Source organism: Miniopterus schreibersii (assembly GCF_964146895.1).
Source record: "Miniopterus schreibersii genome assembly, chromosome: 12".
Lineage (NCBI taxonomy): Eukaryota > Metazoa > Chordata > Mammalia > Chiroptera > Miniopteridae > Miniopterus > Miniopterus schreibersii.
In genome coordinates, this window is record NC_138112.1 from 67480011 (window position 1) to 67504612 (window position 24602).

General features: G+C 53.0%; 1 protein-coding gene across 2 annotated transcripts; it reads left to right on the forward strand.

Moving 5' to 3' along the window:
- The first annotated feature begins 428 nt into the window (after positions 1-428).
- INCENP (inner centromere protein) lies at positions 429-23304 on the forward strand. Of its 2 annotated transcripts, XM_081155112.1 has the most exons (19): positions 429-596; positions 3468-3617; positions 4020-4133; positions 5037-5839; positions 8714-8765; positions 9630-9684; positions 10059-10176; positions 11220-11271; positions 11700-11817; positions 11889-12023; positions 12519-12530; positions 15849-15958; positions 16029-16149; positions 16527-16649; positions 17515-17681; positions 19432-19510; positions 19691-19783; positions 21192-21342; positions 22780-23304. In XM_081155112.1, exons 2-19 carry the CDS (start codon positions 3478-3480, stop codon positions 22992-22994), a joined length of 2658 nt encoding a protein of 885 aa, XP_081011238.1. In that variant the 5' UTR covers positions 429-596; positions 3468-3477; the 3' UTR covers positions 22995-23304. The 2 variants fall into 2 exon arrangements, with proteins under 2 accessions (XP_081011238.1, XP_081011239.1); XM_081155113.1 differs by lacking the exon at positions 12519-12530.
- The last annotated feature ends 1298 nt before the right edge of the window (positions 23305-24602 follow it).

Sequence of the window (24602 nt, forward strand, 5' to 3'; positions counted from 1 at the left end):
ATTTTGTAGAGCTTTCCCTGTCAAACACCTTCCAGTTGTCAGTCACACTTCCCGTACGGAAGGCAAAGTGGAAGACTCCCTGGTCTAGCGCGACCTCCGAGGTCCACAGGTGTCGCCTCACTGAGACTCCAGGCGCGACGCCCACGCCCAGCCGGGCTTTTGCAGTGCACGCTGGGGCTTGTAGTTCCGGCGTGCGGAGCCCTGCGCGCGCATCCGCAACCGCGGGGCGACATTCTCTTCCGGCCTCGGGCCGCGGCTCCCGGAAGTTGAGCAAGTTAAAGTTTCAACGCTTCCTTTCCCCGCCTCTTAGACCCGCAGATGCCAATCCAAGTAGCCAATAGGTCGCCTGACTGGCGCTTTCTGTTACCTGATTGGCTGAGAGTTTTGCTTCCGCCCAGACAAACTTGCCGGGGATTGGTGGAGCCTTCAGTTTTGAAAATCGTAGGTTTCGCCCGCGCTGCAAGGCTCCATTGCTTCCCCGGTGCCGTAAGCCTGAGAGTCCGGCAGCTCAGGGTCTGGGCGGGCCGGGGGGGCTCGTGTAGGGGAGGCCGCGGGACTTGGATCTGAGGAGCACTTAGGAGACGCGGTGCAACCGAGTGAGTGCGCGGGGCGGCCGGTGGAGGAGTGGGGTGGTTAGCCATTTATTATTCCTTCCGCCAACTCCGGGCCGGGGGCGTGACTCTGTCCCCTTTCGGCCTGGGAATGGACTGGTCACCTCTTCCACGTGGGAGATGACCTTCTTTGGTCCCGGGGCCTGAGATGACCCCCCCCGCCCCCCTTCCATCTAGGCCACCAGGGTCCGAGAAAATAACCCTATCCCCTCCCGGTGCCTCGCACCCTTGCGTGTCTTGGAGGCCGTTTTATTGACCGGGACGCGGAGGAAGCGCACAGCGACCGGGTCGTGTGACAGAATTATGCCAGATGGCGTTTCTGTACAGTTAACCTTCGCCCAACACCTCCGCCCTCAGCTGAGCAACATTTTAAACTAACCATTTCCGATGCCGGTGCCGCCCCTTGTTACTTCCCAGGCACGTTCGCCGTCAGCGGTTCAGTTCTATCCAGACTCCGTGGCCTTAGATTGCGGGTGCCCCGAGCCCAAACTGGACGCCGGCCTTTCAGAGGCTGAAATCGAGTAGGCGGCGTAGCTTGTGCTTTAGAGCACAGTTGAAATCCAGGCCCCCAGGTGACGGAGTTAATTTCTCATTGCCTCAGTTTCCTCATTCGCACATGGGTAGCCTTGAGGTTGAGGTGAGAATCAAATGAGACAGATGACGCCTGACCGGGGCATGGAGTAGGTCTCGGTAGATGGGAGCAGCTCCCTAACTTCTTGCACTCTCAAAAGAACAGGCATTGCAAAGGAGGGCGGTGGGGGCTCTGCTCTGGTGTGTGGTGTGAGGGAAGTACTGGAAGGGAAAGATGAGCCCCCTTCTCTATCCGTGGGATGCGGGGTGCTCTGGGTTTGTGCACAGGTTTTGACAGGGGCTGAAGACATTTTTGCTGCTCTTCCCAGGAGCCTCATTCTTGGTACACTGATTCCTCCTTTTTCTCAGGGTCACCTTTGTTCTAACTTATGGTGACCCCTTTTAAAGCTGAGGACTGCCAAAAACAAACTTCCCCATGGAAGAAGCCCAAACACTTTTTTGTACTTGTGAAAGAAGCTGTCACCCACTCTCCGATTTTGAACAAATACTTTAAAAAACCCCACAACACATAGCAAGTTGTTGCCTTTGTTTTGGTTTTGGCATCCTTAAATAATTATCTCTTTCCTGGCCTGGAACTGGGGTCTTGCCCTTTGCCAGAGAGGGGGCAGGAGGGAGCCAGAGGGATGGCAATGGAGAGGCCATGATTGGCTGGCTGCAGAGCTGTCTCTGTGCAAAGCCTCTGTGATCCTGCCCAATTGGCCCTGCCCTGATTAGTGCTGCTTTTGGCATCTAGGAACAGGAACTTTGGATATGGCGTGCCCAAACCTGTGCAGAATGAGCTTATTTGGTGTCCCTGTGGGGGGTGGGGTGGGAAGTGAACCTGTAGGGTGTTTATTTCAAGGTGTTGAGTTGATAGGTGGATTCATTCTTTCAACAAGTATTTCTCTCATGCCAGGCACTGGGCTGGGCTCTGGACTTTAAGCTATAAGCGAAACAAAAGGGCTTGCCCTCAGGGAACCATGTTTAGTGGGCAGAGAGAGTCAGTAAGCAAACAAATATACAGTCACCCAAGTGCCATGCAGAGAATTGAAATTGAGGGATGGGATCATGGCTGGTGGTCAGCTCTTCCCTGAGTTGCTGAGATCCAAATGATGACGAGAGAGCTGTACAAAAATAGGAGACAGAGGTTCGAGACAGAGGGCAGGGTTTGTTTGAGGAATAAAGGCTGTGTGCCCTGGAAATCAGATCCCAGGAAGTCCCATGAGGCTGCAGCATGACCTGCTGTTAAGCTCAGTTGAGTGTTAAGGGTTGACTTAGCCTAGACCCTTCTTCTAGGAGTTTCTATCTTAGGTGGGAGGCTGAACTTTGCGTGGTTCTTGGTTTTGAAGGTATAGATCAGGGTGGTGGGTCACTGCCATGGCATGAGACATGCGGTCGTTATTATAACTTCTGACCTTCACCCATTCACTTGTTCTTTCATTCACCCAGTCGGAATATTTACTGAGCCCCTGCTTCCTTGCCTGGGACTTTGGTGATGATATTATAACCTAGTCTTGAGGACACCTGAGCTGCTGGTTTTTAAGAAATTAAGAGAAAACTGGTTTTGTATTTCTCCCCTGCCCAGTATTTCTACACAACTTATTGCTTATCTGCTCCCCTCATGCTTCCTTATCCATTTCTAGGGCATTTCAGCTCAAGAGAGAGAGAAGGTGTGGGGGCCTCTTGGAGAAAAGCAGCCTGCCCCCTACTTTCTTATTGACTCCTTTGGAACGCAGAACCCCTTCCATTCACTGGCCTCTTGAAGAGACAGTTGGATTCAATATTCTTTGGCTTGAGGCCTGGGGTCAGCTCGTGTCGCTCAGGGTGACTGTGTCTGAGCCCTTGCTCACCCACAGGGAGGAAGAGGAGAGCCCACAGGAGAGTAAGAGCAGGGCTGTGTTTGGGCAAGTAGACAGGGTACCCATGGTGGCCATAGTTTCTCCCTGATTCAGGAAGGCAGTTGGCTATGCCTTGTCATTTTAAGCCCCAGAAAAGGCCAAAAGGAGGACTGTTGAAACCAGAATTAGCTTGGAAGTGTGGACTTACGGAGACAGGCTGTTAATGGGTGGGTAGAGGGAAGGTGCTAGAAGAGTGTGAGTAGGACGGGCCCTTCCTTTTGCAAAAATGACGCTAGTGGATTGGCATTTGGAATTCTGGACCTCTGGCTAATAGCTATTAGCAAGGAGGGGCTCTGGTTCAGGCACTTGGTGTCTTGTGGTGGTTAGGGGATGGGGAAGGTTCTAGTCCCTAGCCCTGAGCCCCTGTGCCTCTTGTCTTTTTCATCAGACAGAACACCATGGGGACGACAGCCCCAGGGCCCATTCACCTGCTGGAGCTATGTGACCAGAAGCTCATGGAGTTTGTCTGCAATGTGGACAATAAGGACTTGGTGTGGCTTGAGGAGATCAAGGAGGAGGCCAAGCGCATGTTCACCAGGTGAGGGTGGGGGCCGCCTGGCTGCTACAGTGTGGGGGCATAGCAACCCAGTGAGGACTGGCCAGGCCAGATGGACAGGCTGCCAGGGGTCTCTCCTGAGTGCCCAGTTTGCTGGGGGCCCGACCTAGTATAATGGGAAGAGGAAGGAGAAGTATTGGGCTGGGTCTCAGGGGATGCAGCTGCACATGTTAGCCTGGCAACCTTGCTCCCCTGCCACATCCCTGGGAGGAAGCCCCAAGTGCCTGGCAGGGGACTTGCACATGGCCTTGAAGAGCTCACTAGGTACTGGTCACCCCAGCTTGACCTGTCACTGCCAGGAAATGGGTAGGGGCTGGGCTGGGGAGGGGAGGGGGCCAGTGGTTTCCAGGCATCCACAAATATCACCCTTCTTGTACCAAATAGAGAATTCAGCAAAGAGCCTGAGCTAATGCCCAAAACACCTTCTCAGAAGAACCGACGGAAGAAGAAACGGATTTCTTATGTTCAGGATGAAAACAGAGATCCCATCCGGAAAAGGTAGGAGGGGTCGGGGGCTGCCACTAGCCAGGGGAGGGTCAACTGGGCAGGGTCTGGAGGCTTGGTACTCACTAGGAGAGTATGATTTCCAGGTGGTAATTGGGAGCAGAGGCCTGTAGGAGTGGTGGTGGGTGCCATGTGGGCCATGCTGAAGGGTGAAATATCAAAGGGAAACAAAGCATGACCCAAGGCCATGGAGTCCAGAGGGTGTGTGTCTGTGTGTGTTGGGCTAGGGGTGTTTGATCTGGGCCTTGGACGATGGGAAGGGTTTCCAGAGGTGGGAGAAGAAATAATTCAATTTTCTGCTTGGGGGAGAGCTGCTAGAGTTGTGGACCAGAGGGTCTGTTGCTTAGTCCCTGTGCTCTGCTTCATATGCTACCCATGGAAATACCGTGGGCGGCAGACTATCAGCAAAGGAGGCTGGGTCTTGGGGTCAGGAGGTCCTGGGCACATACCCCAGTTCTTCCCCTTAGTAGCTATATGTCCTATGTTAATTTTCCATCTCTCTCAGCCTGTTTCCTCAAATCTAGAGTGAGAATGGTCCCTGCCTCTCAGGACCTTCTTGTGGATTAAGTGATAACATGAGCAAAGCCTGTAGCAGGGTGATTGGCACAGTGTGAGCTCAGTCAGCTAGAGGTTTCTATGCATTTAATCTTCCCAGTGGTGCAGTGAAGACTGGCATTATCCCCAATTTATAGGTTGGGAGACTAAGGCTCAGAGAGGGTGGCCCAGAGTCTCATGGCAAGGAGTGGACTAGAACTCTGGTCTTCTGCCTTCAAGCCTTTCTCTTTATACGCCACCTGAGCCAGCAGCTCCTGGGGAGGCTGGTGCCCCCACTCAAATTTTAGGGTGCCTCCCTGCCCTGCTGGGTCTTCTCAGCTTCTGCGCTGTGGCCTTTGGCAGGTTGTCCCGCAGAAAGACTCGGAGCAGCCGGTTGAGCTCCCGGCACCTGCACAGCAAGGACAAGGTGGAGCAGCTGGCCATGGTGGTCGGGGAGAATGGCTCCATCCCGCGGAGGGTGACACGTGCAGCGGCTGCAGCTGCAGCAGCCACCATGGCCTCTGCTTCGCCCACCTCCGAGTCACCCACAGTGCTGACCAGGAAGCCCAAGAATAGTGTTGCCCAGGGCCAGCTGGTGCCGGTGGTGGAGATAGGCGTCAGTGAGCGCTGCAGTGCCGAGCAGTGCCTCAGCCAGCTCAGTTCTGCTCGGGCTCTGTCCCTGGCTCCATCCCCAACCCTGGCTCCAGCCACAGCTCCCACCTCCCAGATCATCTTGACATCGGATGAGGAATCAACACTCAAGAAGTCAGAGGCCGGGAGACAGGAGTCTGTCGCCATAAGCTCCTTGATGGCTACACCCCAGGACCCCAAGGGCCGAGGGGTCAAAGCAGACCGGTCTGTCTCCAAGCTCAGGATTGCACGGACCTCCCCAGTCCGGCAGGACTCACCTGGCTCTCCAGCCTCCCCATGGCAGGCGCGGGTGCTGGCTCCCATCCTGCCGGATAACTTCTCCACGCCCAAGGGCTCCCTTGTGGACCGGCAGTCAGTGCGGCGCAGCTTGATTGCCCCGTCCTCCCCGGGTCCCCAGAACTCTGTGGCCCAGAAGTACTCCATGGTGGCCAAAACGGAGAGCGCTGTCCGCAGGTCAAGCAGAAGAATTGCCAAGAAGGCCACCACAGAGCCGGCTGCCTCTGCCCGCATCATCTGTGAGTCTGGGGGCTCAGTAGTGGGTGGGGTGGGGGGGGGTCCTTGGTGCCCAGCTTAGCCAGAGGGGTTCTGGGGTACCATCTAATTATCTAGCAAAGAGCTGTCCATAGACCTTTCTGTGGTGATGTAAATGTCCATATTTGCTAGCCACAAAATGTACCTGGTGTGATTGAGGAACTGAATTTTTACTTTTATTACATTTTACTTAGTTTAGATTTAAATAGCCTCACTTAGCTAGTGTTTATTATATTATATTGGACAGTGCAGATCTTAGCCAACCCTCTTGTTTTAGTGGAAACTGAGGTCCAGGGAGGTTGACCATGTGTCCCTGTGGTAATGCCACTCTGAGACTCGAACCCACGCTCTTTACCCAGGCCAGGGTGTTCTGCTTTCCTCCTGCAGAGGCTCTCTTAGGTTCACCACATTCGTGGACCGTTCCTGGTAGTTCCGTGGACCGAAACTGTTTAGTCTGAAGATACTGAGGTGAAGAGATGTGAATAGTCACTGTAGCCGATTCATTCTGGGAGGGACAGATAAGTGGATTTGCGTGCCAGTTCACGCATTTACCTCCCCTGCGACCTTGGGCAGATTACAGGAACTTCTTTATGGGCCTCAGTTCCTCATCTGTCAGCTGGGCTGATATTAGCATCAGCTGAAAGGGTTGGGGTTTCTATAGTTATCCCACGGAGGGTGCTTAGAAAGGTGTTTACCATGTACAAAGGGCCCTGTAACTTTAGCAGTTTTTATCATCATTGAATCCCAGCTCAGAGGACTGTTGTCCCAGTGGGAGCCACAGAGGAGGACAGGCAGCTCTAAGAGTCAGGGCTGGCTACATGGAGGAGGTGGGGTCCTGCCAGGTGAAACAAATGTGGGGAAAGGTATTCCTGGCAGAGGGAACAGCTTGTGCGAAGACCCTGAGGCATGAAATGGCAAGAAATGGCTGGGCCTCATGTGCCACACAGAGGTTTGGGCTTGATCCCACTAAAGTGGAGGATGTGGCCCTTGATGTTTATTGGGAGGTTCCTGGCACTGTATAAAATGACCAAGAGGAGGGAGGGAAAGACGCAGGGAGGTCAGGCAGGAGGCTGCTACAAGGGTCCAGCCAGAGGACAGAGAGGGAGATGGATTGATGGAGAGGACAGGCTAGGTTTTATATTAATGTGCATTAAAATTATAGTTGACATCTGCCTGGCACTTTAAGATTTATAAAACTCAAGGTTACCTCATTTGGTTCCCACAACAGCTCTGTTAGCCTGTTAGAATTTCCCCATTTCACAGAGAAGGAAACAGGCTTAATGAGGTCACTGAGTCTATAAACTGGCCAGCAACCGCTTGCTGAGGAGGCCTGGTGGAAAGCCCCAGGGTAGGGCTCAGTTAGGCAGGTGAAGGTACCTCACCTTGCCAGGTTTCTTCCCCACCTGGGGAAAGGCTTGATCTGAGCCATGGGGCTTGGGGATACTAAATCTGGGACACATGCAGGTGTGTGGTCTGACCCACGGTCTGTTTTCGGATCTTCAGAAGGGCCCAGGTGGTGACCTGCCTTGGAGATTTCCTCAGGCCTGAATCGGATTCTAGCAAGAGGCCCCATGGGGCTGGCAAGCCTGGAGCTCCAGGGAGAGAGTGGGAGAGACTCTAGAGCTCGTTCTTACTTTTGGATCTGAATCCAGATCCCCAGCACTTAAGCCATTCCAATTGCTCCTCCCCCTCAGCCTTCTCATTTGATTTGCATTTGGCTCAAGCGTGTCTGACTCCTCTCCACCTTGTTGTGGAAGGAAGAAAGTCAAGAAGACAGTTCTGGTCTCATCAGAAAAATCTTTAGGTATTAGGAAGCTATGAAGCTCATGGTGGCAGATATCCTTTTTCCAAAATTCTATTTTTGGCTTTTTTTTTGGCTCAATTTTTTAGTATTGACAACAAATACTGTTAGTTGTTTTAAGTGACTGTATCACTTTGTTCATTTTTAAGAAAATGTCTGCCAAATACCCAAGCTTGAATAACCACAGTTTGTCAGTTGTTCCTTCAGTTAAAAACAGTGTTTCGTGAGAAGAGTGACTAGTTTAGCTGGGAATTCACACATGAGTGCTCTTCACAAAAACTTGGGCATTCTACGAGCTTCCTGTTTTACCACAGAGAATCTTATTATTATTATTTAACATATATTGATTTTAGAGAGAGGAAGGGAGAAGGAAAGAAAGAAAGAGAAACATCAATGATGAGAGAGTCATTGATCAGCTGCCCCTGGCACCCCCCCACTGGGGGTGGAGCCCACAATCCGGGCATGTGCCCTGACCAGAAATCGAACCACAACCTCCTGGATCATAGGTTGATGCTCAACTGCTGAGCCACACCAGCAGGGCACCACACAAAATCTTACAAAGATGTGTACTTCAGTTTAAATTTATTAAAGTGACTATTTCTACTCCTTCATCAAGGACATTCTTAAGTGAAATGACATTTCTGTTCTGTGAGTATGGAGAGGGTCTATCTGGTGAAGAGAGGAGTCTCTGAGGTGGGGAGGGCCTGGCTTCAGACTAGGAGTGGCCAAGCTCCCACCAGCCTGGTTTCGGACATCTCAGAGTGGCACCTGGCTGGGGGTTTTTTGTGTGTTTTTTAAAAATATGTTTTTATTGGTTTCAGAGAGAGGAAAGGAGAGGGAGAGAGAGAGAGAAACATCAATGATGTGAGAGTCATTGATCGGCTGCCTCCTGCACGCCCCCTACCGGGAATCGAGCCCACAACCCGGGCATGTGCTGTGACTGAGAATTGAACAGTGATCTCCTGGTTCATGGATTGACGTTCAACCACTGTGAAATGTCGGCCTGGCACCTGGACAGTTTCTGAGGTCATCTTTTGTTCCTTTGTTTTTCCATCAGGTCACAGTTACCTGGAGAGGCTCCTGAATGTTGAGGTGCCGCAGAAAGTCAGGTGAGTCAGGGTTGGGCAGGGTACTCTGGAACCAGATTGTCTTGGTGCACCCCAGGATTGGAAGCATTTCCTATGCCTGACCCTTCCCTCCTCCTGGGGGCTGCCTACTGCTGCAGCCCTGCTCCTGCTCCAGTCTAACCAGGAAGCAAGTGGCATGGTGTCAAGTCTTCTTACGTTGCTTGTCAGTATCACTTGTCAGCTCTGGTGTTGCCTGGACCCCTCGAAGCCTTATTCTGGGATGTGGACTCCATAGGTTGTCAGATCCAAAGGTCTGTAGATAAGCTAGTGCAGCCATGAGGAACCACATTCAAATTGGGGTGGGTAGAATGGTAGCAGCATGGGGGCTGTGCTGCTCCCTGCTCCAGGATTACACCCCAGCACTGCTTTGGGCCACCGCTTCCTGTCCTAGAGGCTACATCCTGCCATCACTAAAACTAGGCCTGCACCCTTGCTTTGGAACAGAGGGTCAGTGCTTGGGAGGTGAGATGGTAACTGTGCAGAGCTGCTGGCTCTGCTGGCCCCGTGGTGAATGGAGAGCAGGCCTCAAAAGAGGTGTGGCTTATCCAGGCCCAAGGGATTGAGGCAGAGCTGGGAAAGGGCTCACAGCCTGAATCAAAGCCCCGATGGGGGTGAGATGAAGCCAAATTCAGAAGCTGACATCCCTCATCTACTGAGGCAGCAGACACTCCAGGGAGCCACTGGCTCTGGCTGTTGTCCTCCCATCCTGCCTGGGACTGTGGGTTTGTGGCCCAGGCCAGGCTATCTGCCATGCACCTTCTGTGGTCTCTACCCCAGGGGTCAGGGGCAGAGCTCGTGTGGGGACGATTTGGACTGGGTGGGTCTCACATGGTCTCCTGCTTTCAGCCCCGAGGAGGACCCCAGCAAGGTGACTGAGCCTGTGGAGGGAGCTGAGCTGGAGGTAAGGTAGACAGGCGAGGGGCAGGGGGGCTACAGGGCCTTGAGCTTGTACTCTGTGCTGTTAGTTCCAGGTGCAGACCCTTAAAGTCTTTTTTATTTTATTTTTAAATTTTATTTTATTTTATTTTATTTTATTTGAGAGGACATTTGTTAAAGCTGGGGACAGTGAAACAAGGAAGGGCCTAGGTTAACAGAAGAGAGACTACACGTGGAAATGAGCCTGAGCTGGGCTGCTTTGGCTCACTAAGAAGTCAGAGGAAAGGGGGACTTGGGGACAGGGTCAGGGGGTTTGCCTGGAACAAACTGCCACTGCCTATTGCTGCCCTGGTTGCAGACCTCATGGGCAGACCCTTAAAATCTTGGTTCTTCCCCCAGGTCCCTAAGAATGAAGGAAGTACCTTGTTATCCTGCAGTGCCACTAAGATTGCCATTAGCACGCCCGGCTCGCAGCCTGTGGCCGGTGGCCAGGAAACGCCTTCTGTTGGGCAGCGAGGTGAGTCTTCTTGACCTGCCATGTGCAGATACCCAGGCCATGCAGGCCTTGGGGGCCTCGGCCTTTCTCTCTGGGGAGAGGGAAGCCACATTTTCTGGGCTGATAGGCTGAAGGCACATGAGACCCAGGGCTACACAGATCTCCTTTGAGTCTGCAGTTTTCATTTCCCACCTTTTGGTTGGAGCTCCTGCCAAGTGTCATGTGAGTGGCCATAGCTGGTTGGTGTAGGAGATAGGGAGAGGTGGGGGGAAGACCTGAATTGGGTCAAGGCCTTGAACTCTGCTCCAGGGGGCAGCAGGAGGAACTGTATGCTGGGGTCTTGTTTTATCCTTGGTTCTGGCTCATTTCTCACCTCTGGGGGTCCCTATCTACTGAGATTGGTAGCGCCATAGGCCCTGAACTCTGGCATCCCCAGTCTGCCAGAGAGGCCCTGGGTCCAGCTCATGTCTCCCTGGTGGGAAGAGCCACGGTACTTGTCAGGTCTTGAACATGGCTCCCCCAGTGACGGTGGGTCAGGGACAATGGCCATGCCAGCCCCATAGCCACCTGGGGGGCTGCAAGGACTTGCTGGAATAAAGGGCGGGGAGAGGTCAGCAGTGAAACAAAATGGACTGACCCCCTCCCCCATGTGGACCCTGTATAGGAGCCCTCCCCTCCTCCTGTCACATCGGCTCCAGCTGAAAGGACCAGGAGGAGTGGGATTTCCAAGCTTATCAATGGGTCAGTTAGAGCTTGCACCTTCCATAGGCTTTCACTCCTGAAAGGTACCCTCCAGCTCTTTGTAGGGGTGGCCAGGTTGTGGTTTGTCCTGTAGTTCTTGTCACAGAAGCCAGACTTGGGGGTGAGTGGTCTGTAGATTGGGATCATGTGCTGGGCTCTGGATGTCCACAGACCTGTCAAGGCCAGTCAGTGCTGAGGCCAATGCTTCTGGACGCCCCCTGGCCTGGAGGAGAGCCTTGCTCCTTCCATGGCTGCCGCCAGTGGGACCTTCCTGACCCCTCCATGCTGCCCCTGCAGCCTCACTGAAACTGCTCTCTTCATAGAGGCCAAGATCAACCAAGCAGATGGACCCAAGGAGCCACCCCAGAGTGTCAGGTTTGTGTCTGGGAAGGGGTGTGTGGGCCACTATTCTGAGGGGCCCAGAGGGGCAGGAACCTTGAGTCCTCTTGGGGAGGATGGGTGTGAGGTCATGGCCTCCGTTTCCTCTCAGCAGGAGTGGGGCCTGGTGCTGACTTAGTGAGGGAGGCAGTTTGATGCTGCGGGGCAAGCCTGGCCTGGGAGTGAGTGACCAGATCCTAGACCCCATCCTTCTGTGGCCTCCTAGCCCTGTGACCTTGGACTGATCACTTCCCTTTCTCTGACTGGGCTGTGGAGGGTCGGTCAGGGAGACCCCACCTCTGCAGCATAGAGTCCTATGGGCTGGTTCCAGTTCTCTTCATAGGGGTGACCTTTTATGGGGTGTGGCTAGGGCTCTGGAGGGGGTCCCCAAGGTCAGCCCTGTGATGTTGCTGCCACCCCTGCAGGAGGAAGCGCAGCTACAAGCAGGCTGTGAGTGAGCTGGATGAAGAGCAGCAGCTGGAGGAGGAGGAGCTGCAGCCTCCCCGGAGCAAGACCCCTTCCCCACCCTGTCCAGCCAGCAAGGTGAGTGGGCATCTGCCCTCCCTCAGTGCCTCTTCGCTGCCCACGAGTCCTGACCCTGCTTCCGTCTGCAGGTGGTGCGGCCTCTCCGGACCTTCCTGCACACCGTGCAGAGGAACCAGATGCTCATGACCCCAACCTCAGCCTCCCGCAGCAGTGTCATGAAATCCTTCATTAAGCGCAACACTCCCCTGCGCGTGGACCCTAAGGTGAGGGAGCCGTGCCCCAAGCTGAGCTTTGCTGTAGTTGGGCTGCATGGCTGGAGGCTCCTAGGTGTCCCCTGTGCTTCTGGGAGCAGCGTGGGTCTGGGCCAAGACAGGCATGGCCTGCTACTGGTCAGTGGCCAGCCCACGCCTCTCCTGAGCTGCCTCAGCATTTGGGGACTGTCCTGCTTCTTGGGCTCTGTACTGTGGCCTAGAGGTTGGCCAACTCCGTGTGACCCCTGGGTCTTGGGCCCTAGGCTGGGAAGTCACAGAATTGGCCCAGCAGGCCCCCACTCTGCCCACCCATCCCACACCCCCAGTGCCTTGAGGGTTAAGGTGAGGGACACACTTGTGACTCCTTCACTCACTGGGGATGAGGGCTGAGTGAGATAAGGGTACAGGCCCGAGCAGACTCGCTGGCATAGCCAGGAGCCTGGCCAGCTTTCTGGGGCATCCCTTGGCCTGCCATTAACTCGGCTTTTCCTTGTCTCCTCTCCACAGTGCAGCTTCGTTGTAAGTAAAACCTTTCCCATCCTTGTAACCTTGCTCTGCTTAGCACTTAGCTACTGTAACTGTCCTTGCAAAACTGACAGCACTTACAGAGGCACTAACACTCAAGTGGGAGCTGTAAGGGAGGTGGGAGGTGAACTGGGGCGCTGGGTGGCAGCTGCAGGCTCAGGCCATTCTGGACCAGGCCTCCTCCCTGCCTCTCTGCATTTGACTCTCCTACCAGGAGCAGTCTTGGAGCCTCCTTGAGGCAGAAGGAAGCAAAGGGTGTGTGACCTGCAGCTGTCACCAGGGCTACAGCTTGAAGTTCCCCACAGTCACCACCCTCTCTCCTCCCCAGCCCTGGGCTTCCTCTCAGGGTCTGAGCTGAGATTCACTGGGTCACACACCTGAGCTACTACCTTGAGGGGAGGGTGGAGCAATGGGTGGTTGAAGGCCAGGCAGGTAACTGAGGATGGAACTGTCAGCAGTGTCCTCTGCCACAGAAGCTGTTCTCTTCTCAGACACCTCAGGGCTGAGCTGGGCTACCAGCCATGAACAAGGAGCCACGGAGAGCTGGGATCTGCTAGGCCTGAGTCCTGGCTCTCTGGGGCTTCTGAGTTGCAAAGCTGCAGCTGCTTCATTCCTTAAGTTTCCGCTGTTGCTTTGAAGGGCCTCCTGCTAGGAGGACTTCTGCTTCCACCAAAGGCCCGAGGGCCTCGGCAGCACTGCTATGGGGTTTGGCAGATCAAGGGGCTTCCCAGCAGTTGGTCAGGTGGGCCCTGAACTTGTCTCTCCTGCAAGGACGCTGGTCCCCTCTATGTGGCCATGGGACACCTTCCAATATGCCAGCAAGCAGACTGGGAGGCCTTACATGCTTGTTTTTCTACCAGGCCCCTGCTAGGCACCTGGGCCCATAGCACTGAACCAGACTCAGACTATTCACCCTATAGGGAACTCCTGTGCCCCATCCAGACTGAGTGGGGCTTTGCAGGGCTCATGGGGATGACTGAGAGGTCCAGGAAACTGCCTTTTCCTGCTGTAGGGAGCCCAGGTCCCTGCCCAGGGCATCTGATGGGGGTAGGACAGTCCTCAGGAGACCAGGGGTCCTCGGTAGGTCACAAGGGCCTTGGGGCTTTGGACTAATTTCCTAATGTTTGCAAGTAACTTTGCTTGCCCCCTCATAGAGATGGGATGAACCAGAGTAATGTGTGTCCAGCGTCCAGCACAGGGCTTGGCATGAAGGGAGACTGCTCAGTTGAAGATCCTGGAGGCAGAAGGGGCTGCACAAGCTTTTGGTTTCCTCCCACCTTCTGATTTGGCCTTTACGGTAGCCTCTGGGGAGTAGGGACTATCCAGCACACCTTTAAGGGTTGGGGCAGAGAGGAAGTTCATAGTGCAACAGGATAAGTTCTCTGACCTATGCTGGGAAATTTTAGCACTGAAGTTTGGGGACAAAAACCTGTCTTGCTGAGCCCTGTTGAAAGCAGGAGTCTGTTGGGCTCTTGGCGCAGGAAGAGATAGTGGTGGGCATCCTCTGGGCTACCCGGTTTTCACTTCCAAGGTGCTTCCCTCAGAAGAGCAGGTGGGTGTGATGGTTGGAGGATCAGCCTCCTGCTGGTCTTATCTGTGTCTGGGCCATTGGAGAGTGACAGCCAGCTGAAGGCCACCTATTCCCTCCCCATGGGGGCCTCCCAAAGGCCAGCACCCTCCTCTGGGGCCTTCCTGCACCCCACTCAGCCTCTGTGGCTCATGGTCACCTCTTTCCTTCTACTTCTTTCTCCATCTTAAAACAAAAACAGGTACTTTTATGTTAAAAAATTATGCAGTAAAGTTTATGTCTAAAATTCTATGGTAAAGTCTATACTTTGTAAATGTTCACTTGAACACTTTTTAGTATTCCATTTTAATTTGTCTATTGTGACTTTGACTCTTTTCCAGTTTGTTACTGGTCACTCTAGGCAATACACACTTAACTTTCAGTCACTTTAGAATCGATATCAGTTCAATTCCTCTGTGGAACTCTTACACTCTCCCCACTGCGTGCCACTCTTGCCTTACATGTTACATCTTCGTATATTGACTACCCCATCAGACAGTGTTATGATTTTTGCTTTCAACTGTCATTCATGTAAGGAACTCAAGAAGAATAGTGTATGTTTACCAAGATATTGATCATTTTTATTCTTTCATTCTTGATGTTTCTTTCGTGTGTCCTTCTGGTATCATTTCTTTTTTGTCTAGAGACAAAAAAGGTCTTTGAGAAGGAGTCTGCTGGCAACAAATTGTCTAGTTTTTTTTCACTTGAGAAAGTCTCTTTCACTTCATTTCTAAAGGATATTGTCACAATACAGAGCTCTTAGTTAACAGTTCTTTCAGCTTGTAACAAATTTTGTACCACTTCCATCTGGCATCCATAGTTTCTGATGAAAAGTTTTCAGACATTCAAATCATTGACCCCCCCCTCACCCCCTCCCCTCCCCTTCTAGATAATGTGTCTTTTTTGTGTGTCTGCTTTTGAGAATTTCTCCCTTTGTATTAAGTTTTCAGCAGTGTCATTATGATGTGGCTAGAAATGGGTTTCCTTGCATTTGCCCTGCTTGGGTTTCAATGACCTTCATGAGTCTGTAAAATTTATATCTTTTATCGAATTTGGAGTTCTTCCAAGCCATTATTTTTCCATGTTTTTTTCCTGCATTGCACTCTTCCCATTGTGGGATGACAATGGCACAAATGACAGACCTTTTGGTGTCATCTCACAGTTACCTCAGACTCTATTAATTTTTCCTCAATATTTTTTCTCTGTGTTCAGCTTGGATACATGTTATTAATTTATCTTTATGTTTTACTGATGTCTGTCTTCTCCATCTGCTCTTGGACCCACCCACTGGATTTATTTCAGTTATTGTATTATTCTAAAATTTCCGTTTTGTTCTTTAGATCTTCTACTTGTTGAGATTTTCTATTTTTCCAGTTGTCTTAAGCATGTTTGTGATTACTTGTTAAAGCATACACAAGTGAGAAAGTTATAAAGCATAGTAATAAGTCTCCAGTCTTCTTCATTCTCCTTTCCAATGCGCTTTTATATAGTTATCAGCAGAGCATACATCCAGTTTTGAGCCTTTTTTGGTACTGCCCACGATTTGGCAGGGCTGAGTGGAGGGCACTCATGATGCAGGCCCAGTCCTCAAACTGGGTGGGAGTGGAGGCTGTTTGGAGGCAGCTGTGCCCTCAGAAGCAGCCTGACGCTGCTGTCCACCTGGCTGGAGCCCATGGCCCTGGGATCGTCCTGGGCCAGCCATGCCCCCTGGGCCAGCCCCCTCGCTCACACACCCTCCCACCCAGGAGAAGGAGCGGCAGCGCCTGGAGACCCTGCGGCGGAAGGAGGAGGCGGAGCAGCTCCGCAGGCAGAAGGTGGAGGAGGACAAGCGGCGGCGGCTGGAGGAGGTGAAGCTGTAAGTGGCCCAGCCCCAGCCCGTGGTCGCCCAGGCCGGCCGGGCTCCCCTGATTGTCCTGTGCCCTCAGGAAGCGCGAGGAGCGCCTCCGCAAGGTGCTGCAGGCCCGGGAGCGGGTGGAGCAGCTGAAGGAGGAGAAGAAGAAGCAGATCGAGCAGAAGTTTGCTCAGCTGGATGAGAAGACGGAGAAGGTGTGAGCCGGGGCTGGTGGTGGCCAGTGTCGGGGGGCTATTCCCGGCCGGGCCCTGCAGGTCGAACTTGGCCCGAGGGTTAGAACCAGACCCCTCAGGAAGGTGTGGGCTTGAGGCCCTTGACCCCTGTCCTGTCTGTCCAGGGGCCCTGGAGTTGGTCCAAGCTCAGCCGAGGGGGGAAGGTCTCAGCAGCAGCCCTTCGCGACTGGCTGGGCCAGTGCTCTCGGTCAGGACTGGCATCCAGGCGCCCCCTCCTCTGGGCTGTGAGGAGCAAGGCGGGCTTGCAGGGGCCTGGGGTGCCTGTCCCAGCTCTGGGAGCCACTCTATAGGGTTGAGTGAGGAGGGCTCTGATGGCCATGTGTGGGTGGGCTCTGCAGGCCAAGGAGGAGCGACTGGCAGAGGAGAAGGCCAAGAAGAAGGCAGCAGCTAAGAAGATGGAGGAGGTGGAGGTGCGCAGGAGGCAGGAGGAGGAGGCACGGAGGCTCAGGTGGTTGCAGCAGGTGCGAACGCAGGTGGACGGCTGGCGCATCAGGAAGGAAGGGGGGCTGGGGGGGCACTGCCTCTGCCCCCGAAGACTGGCGGGTATGTCCCATTTCGTTGGGTTAATCCTGGTGGGTCCTGTGGCTTCAAGCCCCAACGACGTTCAACAAATGCCTTGGAGATGGGGATGGTGACAGTAACCTGCTTTTGTGTTTCTGTAGAGGTGGCACTTTGAGGGTTAAGTACATGGACTCTAAGCCAGACTTCCAGTCTCAGCTCTGCCCTTTGTTAGCTGTGTGACCCCAGACAGGTTAATTGACCTCTCTGTGCTTTGAGCCCTTCAGGTAGCAGTGGTATCTACTTGATAAGGCTATTGTGAGGAAGTGATATTCTGCCTGTAAGAGTAGGGACCTACCTCTTCATTGGAGCTGTCGATCTTATAAACCCAGGAAACACAAATCTGTCTGGGGTTATACTAGCGGCTAAAATTTATTTTCTACATGCCAGGCACTGTTCTAGGTATGTCAGCAACTTCATGAGGTGTAGGTATCACTGTTGTTTCCATTTGATGGATGAGGAAACTGAGGCCAGAGGATTTAAATGATAGCCCGGTGCCCACAGTGAGCACATCTGGTCTAGTCTGTACCCTTAACTCCTAAATCTACTGCAGCAGCAAAAGAGGTTGTTGCCAGATGCCTTTTCAGGCTGGTGGCGATGATCCTGTGGCGCCTGGCATGGGTGACCCTGGCTCAGTCCGAGTGTCTCTGGTGTGATCGGCCCCGGGCTGTGGGGAGGGAGCAGCCTCCCGTCAATGCGCCCTCCTCCCCACACCTCTTGCACCTCTACAGCCTGGCCTGAGGCCCTGACCTTGCTCTGCGTCCACAGGAAGAGGAGGAGAGGAGACACCAAGAGCTGCTGCAAAAGAAGAAAGGGGAGGAGGAGCAGGAGCGGCTGCGGAAGGCGGCTGAGGCCAAGAGGCTGGCGGAGCAGCGCGAGCAGGAGCGGCACGAGCAGGAGCGGCGGAGGGAGCAGGAGCGGCTCCAGGCCGAGAGGTGAGGGAGCCCCGAGGGTCAGGCGGTGGGCCAGCCCCTGGGGGCCAAGGCGCCATTCTGCCCGTGTGCTTGTGTGGACGAGAGATGGCGCCGTCCTCTAGAAGCGGCTCCCCTTCTCTTGGGGTTTGCAAAAGAGGGTCACGCTTCCCTTGGCTCCAAACTCCGGGGTCTGCAGCCCGTGGGACATTGCAGATGTAATGGGCGGAGTCACTTGAGACTCAGAGCTGCCTCCAACCGGTGTGCTGCCCCCTTTGGTTCATTTAGTCCTCAGCTGACGTGGCGGGGGCTCAACAGGATCCCCATGGGCATTTGGGCAGGAGTTCTTTACGGTGCATTGCAGGCCCTCCCCACTACATGTGCCTCCTCTGTGGTGATGAGATCCCCCATCTCCCCCGCCCCCAGCATTCCTGGACTGCCTCCCTTGGGGACTGTGGCAGAGAGCCCTGAGGTCTTACAGTGCTCAGAGGCTGAGGTCTATGCTCAGCGGCAAGATTCCCACATTGAGCTCTACAAGCCTTACTCTGGGGCCTGCCCTGAGCTCGGTCATGCCAGATCCTGAGGCTGCAACGAGGACAAGCCACAGGCACTGCTGGCCAGGATGGGTGGGATCCACGTCTCGATGAACCTGCTGTGTGTGGATGTAGAGAGCTGTGCCCATGTATGTGGGAATATCCAAACAGGCCTGGCAACTGCCTCTTGCGTCCACCTCCTGGAAACACTAGGAAACGCTTCCTGTGTCTGTCTTTGGATGGCTTTGGGCCCAGTGGAAAGTGGGGAGTAGAAGCCATCAGGCTGAACTGCATCGGGGCCATCTCCGTGTTGCTTTTTTTTTTCTTTTAAAATTTATTGATTTTAGAGAGAAACATCGATTTGTTGTTCCACTTATTTATGCATCATTGGTTGAGTCTTGCATGTGCCCTGCCTGGGGATCAAACCTGCATCCTTGGTGTATCGGGATGATGCTCTAACCAACTGAGCTACCTGGCCAGGGCTCCCTGTGCTTCTTTATTGACACAAAGGTGTCTTGGTCCTGTGGCAGAGTCAGAGACTAGAGTCTGGAAGTGGAACAAAGGATGGATGGGTGATAGTTGATGTGGTTTTAGAATTGGATGTGTGCCGGGCAATGCCAGGAGCTTTAGGGGGTGACGACGTGATGATCATAATAGCTGGCAGCTTTGGTGGTACTGAACTCCAAGCTCTACACGTTTTCCTTGTTGAATCCTCACCTGAAGGCCCTGTGGCATAGGAACCAGCAGCTCCACTTACCAGAACGGGAGATAGGTGCAGAGAGGTTAAATGACTTGTTCAGGTCATGAGCTAATAAGTGGAGGTGACTCCAAAGCTGGACTACAGCCCAGCCCTGCTTCATGCCAGGCTTGAGCCCAACAGCCACCCTGTGGGCCAGGACAATCGGAGGGACTTAGATTTTTCTCATCTAATTCTTGTGGTGACTCTGGAGGAGAGGTTTTGATCCCCATTGTACAGCAGACAAGACTGATGCTGAGCCCTAAGTTGTGTAGAAGCGTAGGGGTCAGATTTGGTGAACTCCAAAGCCGGGTGCTCCCCGCACCCCGTCTGTGTGCTTTCCAGCTGTTTGGGCACAGGCGCAGCTGTGGGCTCGTGGCTGCTGTGCCTATTCTGCTGTTTTGTCTTCTACAGCCAGTGCCAATGGGCCTGGCTTCCCTGGCAGGGATGGAAACTGAGCCAGGGCTCAGCTTCCTGCCCTGACAGGCTCTTGCTTGGTCCTCAGGGAGCTGCAGGAGAGGGAGAAAGCCCTACAGCTCCAGAAAGAGAAGCTGCAGAGGGAACTGGAGGAGAAGAAGAGAAAGGTACAGGGATCTGGGTGTGTGGGGCTCGCTCGGGGTCTGTGCTGAGCTTTGGGCTGGGGAGCCCTGATCTAGTGGCTCCTGGGGTGGGAGCTGCCTTGCTTGCCTGGCCGCGTGCTGCTGGCCTGGGGGTGGGGGAGAACACATTCACATGGGCCCTAACACTGGGTTCACTGGTCCCAGGAAGAGCAGCAGCGCCTACAGGAGGAGCAGGAGAAGAAGGCCAAGGAGGCTGCAGTGGCCAGCAAAGGCCTGAACACGACCATGGACGTGCAGGTGAGTCCTGGACCCCAGAGCAGAGAGGGGCCCCCAACTCCAATTATTCTCTTCCCAGTACCTGGAGGCACAGATCTTATCTAAGGACCATAGGAAAGAGGAAGGATGCACTTGGCCCAATAGTTTTTACTATTTTTGACACGTGTGTTCTTTCTTATTATCAAAATAGAATTTGTTGTTTAAAAAAAAAAAAGAAACTAAACTTTATAAAAGGAGATAAAGCAGAAGAAAGATATCGCAGATGAACACTGATTCCGGTGTACACCTCTCTCTATTTTTACACATACAATCATTTATACACAGTTTTAACCCTTTGTAGTCGTATTAAATTTGGACATGGGTGTCGTCCTGGTCGGAATTAAGAGCTTGCAGAGAAATTATGAACTGATACATGAATGAATAGAGTTAAGATTCGTACGGTTCCTTGCTGTGGTGGCTGAGAGCAGACATACGACCGGAACGGTAAAAAAGCTTTGTTGGCTGAGAGTAGACATACGACCACAAAGGGTTAAGTTGGCACAGACTGTACATACTGTCCCAGTCTGCTCAGGCTGCTTTAACAAAGCTCCATAGACCAGGTGGCTTAAACAAACACTTATTTGGGACTGGGAACTCCACGTTCAAGATGCCAGCAGATTCTTTGTCTGCTGGGAGCCCTCTTCCTGGTTCACAGTCTTCTCGCTTGCACGGTGGAAGGGGAGACGGAGCTCACTGGAGTGTCTTAAAGGCACTAATCCCATTCATGTGGGCTCCACCCTCATGACCTAAGCACCTCCCAAAATGCCCCCCTCCTAATACCATCATGTTGAGGACTTGACGTAGGAATTGGGGGACACCAACACTTACTCTATAATACATACTATTTGGCAGCTTGATTTTTTTCTCCCCTTTTTTTCCTTTTTAGTATATATAGCGTATTGTAGACATCTGTCTATTTCAGCACTTGTAAATCTCTTGTCGTTGAGTGTTGTGTACCAGCTAGTTGTACCAGACTTTCTTTAACCAGCGCCTGTAGACAACTCTTTAGGTGACTTCCAGTTTAATGCTTTCCAAACAAAACGTACTATGACGCAGGGTGTTCAGTGCAGCATAGGTTAAAGTGTCGGAAAGTGGGAAGTGAGCTGAACATTCACCTACGTGGATGTTTAAGTTTCAAATCGTGGGGTTTCCAGTGGAGTCCTGGGGAACTGTTCACAGAGGGCATGCTGGCCTAGAAGTAGTTTGCAACTTACTTAACATGAAAAAGGAAGATACAGAGTAGTGTATGTGGGGTGACTTTTTAAGCAACCCTGAGCCTTTTGATTTTTCCTGTGAAATGAGGGGAGGTGCCCCAAGCCCCAGCACTCCTCCATGGTAGGAGGTGCCAGAGTGGGGAAGGGGAGCTGACGGCCTTGTTTATCTTCCCCAGTCTCCAGCTTGTACCTCATATCAAATGACTCCACAAGGGCACAGGGCTCCCCCCAAGATCAACCCGGACAACTATGGGATGGATTTGAATAGCGATGACTCCACCGATGATGAGTCCCATCCCCGGAAGCCCATTCCCTCCTGGGCCAGAGGTAAGCAGGGCCCAGAGCTCCCTGGAGACCTGGGTCCTTACTTGTGACTTCTGGGGCCCTGGAGGAGTGGCTCAGTGGATGCACGTGTTGGGAGACTGTGCTCATGGGCTGGAAACTTGATGTGTTGGCCTGACAGGCCTGTTTTGGGACTTGGGATGCACTCAGGGAAGGATGGGCACTCTATGGCCAGTGGACTCATCTTTGGATCAGATGTTGGACACCTTTGTTCTCAACAAATGTATTAAATTGCATCTGGCTGTGGGCACTGTGGTGCTGGGTGTTCCGGCTTAGGCTCTAGGCCCCTCCTGGGAGTCCTGCCTGGGAGGCCATATGAGATTTGGACCCAAATAAGCAGCCTGGGGTGGGAATAGAGCTAAGAGTGGTAATGGGATTTAGCAGTACACTGCGAGCTTAGTCTGGGCGTTCCAGTGAGCTGAGGGAGGCAGGAAAGAAAGCCCTGCGGTAGGGGCAGGGCACTTGAGCAGGATTTGCCCCTGGAGTTTACAGGCCCCAACTCTAAGCCCCAGCGTTTAAACAGGAGCGTGGCTGAGCGTGACTGCTCCGAAGCCTGCTGGCAGTAGGGTAGGGCCAGTGCATACAGTGGTGCTCTACAGAGTTTGCAGGGCTGGGGGTCAGGGCGGGCTGCAGTCTCACTCCCCAGGGGTCTTGCTCTACAGAAGACAGCATGCTCTTATGAGTGCCACCTCATTTGAACCCCATGTAACCAGAATCTGACTTAATCTCCCCAACTACTAGCATCAAGTCACTTGAGAGGTGTCAACAAGCAGAGGTCAGTGTGGCCAGGGAGCTAAATGGCTGGCAAAGCCCCCTAATTGTAGTTGACATTCACCAGCTTACTTAAGCCCAGTTTTCTCATCTGTGAAAAGGGCATGATAATAGTGCCCAGCTGAGAAGGGTTATTAAGGATGAAGTTAGTATATGGGAGACCTGGTGCAGAGCAAGCTGGGCACGGTTTCCACCTGATCCTCCCTGTTGACAAGGGTATGCCACCCCCAGCCTCATCCCTGAGGCCCCCTCAGTCTGCACCTTCTACCTTGGAGCCTGTGCAGCTCTGGAGCTAGACTTGGCTCGAAACCCCGGCTCTGCCAGTTGCTAGCGATGTGCCTTCGGGCATATCTTGCTGTTATAAGATGGGGAGAATGAAGGCTCTGGCTCCCAGGTGGGTGTGTGGATAAGGAGAGTCCGGCCCCTATGAGCTTCTGAGGACCTGTGTTCACAGGCTCCCAGACGGTGGCAACAGGAACATGCAGGGAGAGCATTGTTGGTGTTTGGTGGTGGGGCGGGAGGAGCGGGGCCCAGAGGAGCTGGCATGGCAGGAGGTATGGGCATGCTGGTGCGGAGAGGCTGCAGGGCTCTGGGTGGGGCGGGGGCATGGGGAACCCCAGGGCAGTGACCCGGCCCGGTGCTCCCCTACAGGCACCCAGCTCAGCCAGGCCATCATCCACCAGTACTACCACCCCCCGAACCTGCTCGAGCTCTTCGGCACCATTCTGCAGCTGGACTTGGAGGACATCTTCAAGAAGAGCAAGCCTCGCTACCACAAGCGCACTAGCTCCGCCGTGTGGAACTCGCCGCCCCTGCAGGGCGCCCGGGTCCCCAGCAGCCTGGCCTATAGCCTGAAGAAGTTCTGAGGCATGCCCGCTGGCCTTCGCATTCTCGGTCCGTCTGTCTCAGGCCATCTGTGTCTGTCCATCTCTCTGTTGGTCTGGTGTTCTCCCTTGCATTCTGTCACCGAGGGGTTGGTCACATGTATATATACATAAACGTCCTCTGTGTGCTGAAGGTGGGAAGTGGCCCCGGCCTGTTTGGGGGCTGCACTTGTTGGGTGTTGGGGAAGTGACAGCCCAGCCTCACCAGCCTGCTGGCAGCACTCTGTAAATAGGTTGCCTTCATTTTAGCCTCTGGTGTTTGAGAGCTAGATTAATAAAGTTTATTCATTCATGCCTGCTGTGGGTTTTGTAAAGACCAGGGGCTTTGGCAGACGCTGGACCCTGGCCCTGCAGCCAGATGTCTCAGGCCACCAGATGGGCTCCTTGTCCTTGTGTTTCAAGGTCATCTGGGTCCCACCCCCAGAGGTAATGATGCAGTGGGTGATTGTGGTGCCATCCTGGGCAACTCTGAGAAACACTTCTGCTACTCATGATGGGCAGGTGAAGAAGATACTTCTGTTTTTCTCTGGAGCCCCCTGTTTGCTAAGGGGGGTGCTTATTCACTGGGACAGACCTAGGGTCGAGGTCAGGACAACTGGGCCCTTCGTACAGCTCTGCCGCTTAAGGCAGTCCCTCAGCCCCTTGCTGCATGGATGGTGACGGGTTGAGCTGCATAAGTAGGATTAGAAAGGAGATGTCTCTTGAAAGTACCTTGGGGCCAGTGTTTGCAAGCAGTTGAGATATTTCCCCAACAAAATCAGAAAGCTGCTAATTAATTGCTTAGTGCTAATGGACGCTGGCCCTGGTCCTGCCCCAGAGCTGCTAGCTGAGTTCTAACTGTGTGAGGGCCAGCTCCTTTTCCTCTGCTGCTCTAGCCCCCACATCAGGTCAGTGGGCAAATCAAGCCACAGCCAGTTTCTGTAAAGTTTGATTGGAACCCACCCAATAGAAACAAATGCCCATTGTCTCCGCTGCTCTGCTGAGGGCAGAGTGAAGTAGTTGCAACAGAGGCCTTATGGCCCACAAAGCTGAACATGCTATGAGCCTTACAGAAGACCTTCGCTGACTCCTGCTTTACAACTAAACAGAGGCTAAATTCAGGGGTGCTTGAAAAAGGAGGAACTAGTGACCATACATGGTATGCTGACATCTAGAGGATTCCACCCATACCAAGGAAAGCATCTTACACTTCATTCAAATTTGGTGCATGGTTCAAATTTGATCCATATATTCTCTGACTAGAAACTTTTGTTGAGTCAACTGGCGATTGTGTTTTCCTGAAGTCGCAATGTTAAAATATTACTTCTTGTGAGCATATTTATATAGTGCGTTTGAGAAAAATTCACTCAGTGAAAAGGTATTTCTAGTTGCTCCGTGTCTTCACCAGCACTTGGTATTGTCAGTATTTTTTATTTTAGCCATTTTAATAGATGTGGTGAAATCTCACCATGGTTTTAATTTACATTTCACTACTGGAATGATGGCAAATTTCTTTTCATGTGCTTATTTGCCATCTGTGTATCTTCATTGATGACGTGTCCAAATCTTATGTTCATTTTTATTTTTTAATTTCTTTTGCCTTTTTTATTA

Bases quoted from the DNA above. Each gene is read 5' to 3' on its own strand.
- INCENP (XM_081155112.1), top strand. From the start codon at position 3,478: ATGGGGACGACAGCCCCAGGGCCCATTCACCTGCTGGAGCTATGTGAC. The intron at 9,685-10,058 runs GTAAGGTAGACA...TTCTTCCCCCAG, and splicing joins TGGAGGGAGCTGAGCTGGAG to GTCCCTAAGAATGAAGGAAG. The intron at 16,150-16,526 runs GTGTGAGCCGGG...TGGGCTCTGCAG, and splicing joins TGGATGAGAAGACGGAGAAG to GCCAAGGAGGAGCGACTGGC.